Raw genomic sequence first — 7,459 nt, forward strand, 5'->3', positions numbered from 1 at the left:
AGTCAAAACACATTTAAAGGTTTAAAGGAGAATTTTGTCTGTGTAGCACCGCGAGTTTGGGCAGGCTACTGTAGGTGCAGGACTGGTTGAAAATGCACAGGAGGTGCTTTGGAATCGACATGATTGACAGCTCTGCGTTGGTGACATCACTGCACGACAAAAAGCCTCGTTGGGGAAGAGAAGGCACCAATCAATTGGACTGCTAGTGTGCTGCACTCAGGAGAGAGAGGTTAAGCTCCCACAGCCACACACTATACAGTCTGATCTTCTACACCCGGTCTCTGCTAAACTTTATCTAAAAGTTCGCATTTGAAGATGTTCAACGACACTGCTTTATACTTAGATCCGTCCTGCCTACACCAGTCTGCTTCCTCCTCATAGATATAACTTTAGGCGATTTTTGTATTTTATTGACCAAGACGTCTCCAGATTCCCAGCTGCGGAGATATGTGCGAGAGAACGGGGTCGGAGCAGTGCACGGACTGTCTTTCGCCCGCAGAGGAAAAGCGTGGAATAAACACGAATTAATGTGGAATTTATTGGAGCCCAAAGCTGGAAGGACGACTGGACACAGCGCTTCCTTATCAGGTAAAACAAGTTAGAGGTATTCATTATTGAAGTCAATGACAACTTTTATATTTAGGGAAAAGTTGAGAAACTCTCATAAACTGTCCATCCGCTGAGTATTCTGGATCTAATAACCACGTTTCTTTTTTCCATGTTGTATTTATAAAAATGTTTTGCGGGAGGGGGTACATAAATTCCGAAACATACTGTACATACAAAAATTAATACTGGTAGTATCTTAAGGATATGTACTTTTGATGTAGACCTAGATGTGTTTTGATGTCTTGTCTGCGCAGTGGGGTACATATGGCCAGGATACGAACGTCAGATCTCACACCTGCGAGCCCCTTGAAGTAACTCTATCCCGCATGATTATAGTCATACATTGCCGTCAAAGCCTCACCAAATAGACGCTTGTAGCGCTATCTGACTGCTGCCACGACTGTATCTACTGGAACCTTTTTGATGCCTACATTCTGTCATGCTTTGTGTGTTCTATGGTCTACGTGGTATTTCCTTTATACACCCCCACCAAACGCTATCTCTTCTGTAATTGCAGACTTTTTGTCCTCCGTCTTCTCTCTGTCTTCTTCCAGTTTCTTTGATTTCTCCTTTCCTGTAGGCTACCACCCCCTTTTTGTTTGACAATTCTCTTTCATAACTTTCTCACCTTGATATTCTGGTGTTTTAGTTTTGCCGCTATAATGTTAAAAGATCAATCCCCTATTTCACTAAGCATAGCCCGCGGGGATGTTATTGCCAACCTTTATGTTCTTTACTTCAAAGTGACATGTCTTTTCTTTTACACATTGCTATTATATGGAAGAAGAAACAATTTATCGCAGCTGGGCTGGGAGGAATTTTACAGTGAACCTCCAATGTCTCTCCTGTCGATAGCTGTCTGTGGGCTGTGTCGGCGGCGCAAGTGTATTGACATAAACTGCTCTCCTCTCCTCGCAGGGACTAACTGACCATGGTCGCCGTGTTTCGTTCTCTCATGGTACTGCTGCTGGCTCAGGTGTTGCTGGGAGGCGCTGCGGGACTAATCCCCGAGGTTGGCCGGAGGAAGTACAGTGAGTCGGAGAAACAGAGCCCGGAGCAGTCGGAGAACTTTCTCAACGAGTTCGAGCTGCGGCTCCTCAATATGTTCGGACTTAAGCGGAGGCCGAACCCGAGCAGACAGGCTGTGGTGCCTCAGTACATGGTGGACCTGTACCGTATGCATTCGTTGAACGGAGACCACAGCATTAAACGGCCCCGGAGCATGGGGAGGCACGCAGAGAGAGCCGCCAGCAAGGCCAACACGATTAGAAGCTTTCACCACGAAGGTACGTATTAGTGGCATATTTCACCTGGCAAGGTAGAGCACCTCTGCTCCCTCAGACATGTCAACCCTGTATTTAAACATGACTCAGAGTGTGAAGAGGATTTTCAAAGCAATTACACTTTTTTTATGACAGGCCCACTCATATCCTAACAGAGTGACACGCGTCAGGGACACACACCCTTCACAAGTAGATCATAAAATAACAAAGGGTAATTTAACAATGTAACGAGTAAAACTCATTATCAGGGTTCGACAGAGAAGTACTTGATGTGTAACTTTGAAGTGTAAAGTAGCCTAATCCCTGAAATATTCAGTGATGCAACCCGTTACCCGGAACATTCCATTGACTGTGCTATAACAGGCATCAAAACATCAAGGGTGGTGGGTGGTATCACAAGGGTCATTTGTTTCTTAATAATTGATGGTGTTTGCGTGGGCCCTGAAAACAGTTTTTCCAGACACGCACCACAGGAGAGGGATAAAGAAAGGGCGGTGTGCGTACGCAAGTGATAGTCATCGCCCTGCTGCTACTTCAATAACACACGACATGACATTACACTACACTGTCTACACACGCATTATGACAGAGGCCACTGTGGCAGACATAGCTCCGTCTCATTTTTAGACAGGACTAGTCAGTTCATTACTCATTCTGGTTTTGGGGGTGCGCGTTATCCTTTTCCATTCGCTTTCTCAATGCGCACTCTTTATGCGCAATTACGCACGTTCAAATAATAGAACCACGTAATTAGGCGTACATACTTATTATGTAGCTACATATGCGTCGCGGACTGCGTGATTTTACATTAAAGCTACACATTTATATACCTCAGAAACACATGCAGACCAGATTATTGTTTCAGTTTGGGCTAATTGGTCTAAATGCTCAAATAAATATGAGGTTATTGGTATTGTATCTGTACTATGTTGTATAATAGCAGTGGGTAGAGAGGTAGGCATGTGCTCAGAGGATGTCTAACCCTCTAGTCTAGTGTTACAAGGCAAATAGTTCATTTGGGCACTACATTTACAATGCTGCAACAAAACACACCAGAACAGTTAGTAATGAAACATGAAAACCAAATATTGAAACTTAAAAAAAAAACGTTTTCCCTCATGCTTTTTGTACAGTCCATCTGATAGTACCTGTCTTTGGCTCTAGCTCCAGTAGTGTACGGTACATGCCCAATGTGTCCATGGGGATGGCCTTCTACACAGACTCCTGAGTGTTGCACTGCACAAGGAAGTTTCCACCCAGTGAATGACTCATTGGAGTGGTTGGGTCAGGATGGGTGGCTGGTTGGTAGTTCTCCTCTCCTGAGGCCTGGTAGGGATGACACCCAGTGGACTAACTGACACACTACAAACACCACTGACACTACAAACACCACGGACACTAAAAACACCACTGAAACACTAAAAACACCACTGAAACACTACAAACACCACTGACACACTACAAACATCACTGACACTACAAACACCACTGACACTACAAACACCACTGACACTAAAAACGCCACTGAAACACTAAAAACACCACTGACACACTACAAACACCACTGACACTACAAACACCACTGACACTAAAAACGCCACTGAAACACTAAAAACACCACTGACACACTACAAACATCACTGGCACTACAAACACCACATAAATACTACAAACACCACTGACACACTACAAAACCACACAGGTAGGAGGCATGGTGACGGGGACTGAGACCACTCACTCCACTAGTGTAAACCTCCGCTTGACCTTAATTGTAGCCATTTGGGATACATTTCAGCCATGTTCAGTTCTTTACCGTTTTCATCCAATGCTCCAGCGCAGCACGGTTTGGGGTATTTTGATTGTTCCTATGGTAGAGGTAGGAAGAGTGGGGGGTCCTATATGTTTAATATCCGTGTAGCTACACATGTAAACCATAATGTCAAAGCCTGAAGCCTTATCCATTCTTCACATCTGTTCCGTGATATTCATTTCAGAGAGGCAATTCATTTCTGTAATATCGGTTTTCAATTGTATTTAGTTATTTTTGCCAAACAGAACATTTCCAGACCTAACTCAGTAACCGGCTGCCAAAGACAGCAGAGATGAAGGACCTGATATTAGCCGTTATCTTTTGTTTTGGCCCACAGAGAGCCAAGAAATTAGGAATGTTGATACACTCATATCTGTGCTTCACAACTCTTAGACAAGCCCCAACATGTTGTTCACACAGTGCATGCAGTACCTCCTTCACTCACACAGCAGGGTTCTGGATAGAGCGAGAGAGAGGGAGACAGGGGAGGGGGGAGAGAAAAGAGAGAAAGACTTGGAGCTAAAGAGAGAGAGAGGGGGATTTGGGGTGCGGAGAGAGATAGAGAGAGAGCGAAGGGGAGAGAGGGATTTTGGAGTGAGTGGGCGAAAGAGAGAAGGAGAGAAGGGGTTTGAAGGAGAGAAATAGAGAGAAGGGGTTTTCCCACATCAATAAGGATTGATGGGTCTAATTGAGGTCTTTGTGCTTCTGGAGAGAGATTTAGGATGAGGGGGTGGAATTTCCTAAATGCCTCCTTTGAAAACGCCCTGAGTTCAAAGTTAGTGTTTATTTTACCACTCCAAACAGATAACAAGCATGTCTTTGTGCCATCTGTAAAACACTTAAAGGTAAATGTAAAAAGTTTGACTACAATCGAGAAAATATAAGTGCTGACATTGACATATGTATCCAAAATTTGTTTTACACACTAATGTTAGTCATTCTTCTCAATCAGGCCAAATATGCACATAGGAATAAAATGTGTATCTATAGACTGCAACAAAAAGGTGTAAAAAACATAAAGATAAATGAGCCATACAGATAAATGAGCCATACTTCCCTATGGCCCGTAATTATGTCATAATAATCTAGCTTTGATGATTCCATGATGGACGGCAATTCCTTTTTCCACACATTCAATAATAACAGCACTCCATCTTGTAGCAGCCACATCCTAAAGGGCAGCACATTCTCCATGGCATTTAGTGGCCTCGCATGCATAATGGTTAGATGCTATCACTGGTCTTTGCTAGATCTTATCAACATTGGAGCACCACTGCTTTGATGTCATGACATTTACTCTGATGAAATCTATGAATCTGACCATATTGCAGCTGGATGGTTATAACTGTTAGCTTTTGCCTCCACTGGATTTAGTGAGTGTGTGTATGATGACATGAATGACAACAATGTCTCTGTGGAAAGAATACCAGTTTGTCAGGACAGTAAACCTTTGTCAATCTTCTTCCCTGTTCCTGTATAATCTATAAAGACATACATGTTTGCCTCTACATTTTTTTTTACATTGCAGCATGCTCTCCGTGTGAGCACTGTATCTACCATTAGTGGCTGTCCTCCATTGCCAGTAACTTTCTCCAAGGAGTTACTCTACCACCTTTATCAACACAACCTTTGCAGTAAAAAAAAATGTCCTGATCTTAGACATAAATGTCTATGTCAACATCATCCACTGACCCTAGCTCTCTCCTTCTCCTCTCTTGTAGAGTCCATGGAGGCTCTGGCCAGTCTGAAGGGCAGGACAACCCAGCAGTTCTTCTTCAACCTCACCTCCATCCCTGGAGAAGAGCTTATCACCTCTGCAGAGCTCCGGGTATACAGGGACCAGGTCCTGGGGGCCACAGCAGCTCCCACCAGTAACACCAGTCACAACAGCAGTAACAGCTCCAGGACCAGTGCTGGTGGCTTCCATCGTATCAACGTGTACGAGGTGTTTGGAGGCCCTGCGTCTCCCCGTGGGGAACCCCTGACACGCCTCTTGGACACGCGGCTGGTGCAGGACTCTCTGAGCCGCTGGGAGAGCTTTGATGTCAGCCCCGCCGTGTCACAGTGGACCTCCGGGGGGCGCCACAACCACGGCTTCCTGGTTGAGATGCTCCACCCAGACACCCTGGAGGGCGAAGAGGGCCAAAGACAGAGACGACACGTCAGGGTAAGCCGCTCCCTCCACGGGGACCAGGACTCATGGCCCCAGGCTCGCCCCCTGCTGGTGACCTATGGTCATGACAGGCAGGGGAATGCGGTGCTACACAGGGACAAGAGACAGGCAGCAGGCCACAGGAAACAGAGGAAGAAGCACCAACACAAGGCCAACTGCCGCAGACATGCCCTCTACGTGGACTTCAGCGACGTGGGCTGGAATGAGTGGATAGTTGCACCCCCTGGCTACCATGCCTTCTACTGCCACGGGGAGTGCCCCTTCCCATTGGCCGACCACCTCAACTCCACCAACCACGCCATCGTTCAGACGCTGGTCAACTCTGTGAACTCCAACATCCCCCGGGCGTGCTGCGTGCCCACAGAGCTCAGCCCCATATCACTGCTCTATCTGGACGAGTATGAGAAGGTCATCCTCAAAAACTACCAGGATATGGTGGTGGAGGGGTGTGGCTGCCGGTGAGACACACCGAGACAGAAGGGTGGAGCGATGCAGAGACTCAGAAAGAGAGAGAGAGGGAGGTTATATGGACACCCGGTTTCCCAATGAAGACGTTTTATTTATATGACAGAAAAGACACAAACATAGCTATTTTGGAAGAAGATTAAAAAACAAATATATATGAATATATTTATGTCTACTTAAAGTTGGGAAAAAAAATAAATATTTTACTCAGAGGAATAATCCTTTACTGGTTTTGAAAATGTATTTCTGATGTACACTTTTCGAAATGGGTGCAATACCACATGAAGTACAATGCTCAGATTTTTATTTGTATTTATTTCTATTATAACCACTTTATTTGTAAATAAATAATGTGTATTTATCATGAGAAAACACTTTGGTTGCTCCAATTGTCCACACTTGTCCAGCTGACTTCCCAATTTGTGTTTAAAAGCATTCAAATCAAACTAAGGATGTCACGGGGTCAAAAGTAGCAGAACCTCTCCCACATAAATTAGCCGCAAAATAACAGAGAAGACAAGGTTAAAAGCTAACTCTCTAACAGTGGATGCCAAGATGAAGCATTTACACCTCTTATGATAAACGTACAGTAACTGGAGCCTGGCGGTGTGTTTTGAAAGGGTCAGTGTAAGTGATGTAATGGTCTGCAGTGGGGTACAGAATCACAGAAGGGTCCAAGGCTGCTACATCTATACAGATGTTATAAGGTCTCTGGGGAGGACTGGGAAAACACAGCGAGATGTTTTCCTCCAGTAGGTTTACATGGCATTGCACAGATCCCTGGGAAGGAAACCAGAGGTAAAAATTAACCCCTGGGAATATTTCATTTTCTTAACTTGAGAGAGAGAAATAGAGAAAGAGAGAGGGGGGGGAAGTAGGGAGAGAGAGAAAGAAAACCAACAAGCTGAGTTGTGTGTCAGTGTGTGAGGGATTTGTATTGTGTCTGTGTTGGGCTGTGCTGTGCTGTGCTACGCTGGGCTATGCTGTGAGTTTGTTGACTGTGCGATTTGAGACATGACAGGCTGCAAGCTATCAGACAGACACAATGGGCCCTCAGCAAGACACAAGGACTACAGCTGCTTTAATTAATAAAGACAAACATACAAACACACAGACACA

At 45.0% G+C, this 7,459-nt stretch overlaps 1 protein-coding gene across 1 annotated transcript; it reads left to right on the forward strand.

Annotated features, from left to right (window-relative positions):
• The first annotated feature begins 202 nt into the window (after positions 1 to 202).
• Positions 203 to 6,712, forward strand: LOC110522446 (bone morphogenetic protein 2). Its single transcript, XM_021600839.2, has 3 exons — positions 203 to 588; positions 1,528 to 1,895; positions 5,424 to 6,712. Exons 2-3 carry the CDS (start codon positions 1,541 to 1,543, stop codon positions 6,335 to 6,337), a joined length of 1,269 nt encoding a protein of 422 aa, XP_021456514.1. The 5' UTR covers positions 203 to 588; positions 1,528 to 1,540; the 3' UTR covers positions 6,338 to 6,712.
• Positions 6,713 to 7,459: the final 747 nt, after the last annotated feature.

This window comes from Oncorhynchus mykiss, chromosome 4, assembly GCF_013265735.2.
Source record: "Oncorhynchus mykiss isolate Arlee chromosome 4, USDA_OmykA_1.1, whole genome shotgun sequence".
NCBI classification, from domain to species: domain Eukaryota; kingdom Metazoa; phylum Chordata; class Actinopteri; order Salmoniformes; family Salmonidae; genus Oncorhynchus; species Oncorhynchus mykiss.

Excerpts from the sequence above, each read along its gene's own strand:
- LOC110522446 (XM_021600839.2), top strand. The coding sequence starts at position 1,541 with ATGGTCGCCGTGTTTCGTTCTCTCATGGTACTGCTGCTGGCTCAGGTG. Across the intron at positions 1,896-5,423 it reads TAGAAGCTTTCACCACGAAG|AGTCCATGGAGGCTCTGGCC; the intron begins GTACGTATTAGT and ends CCTCTCTTGTAG.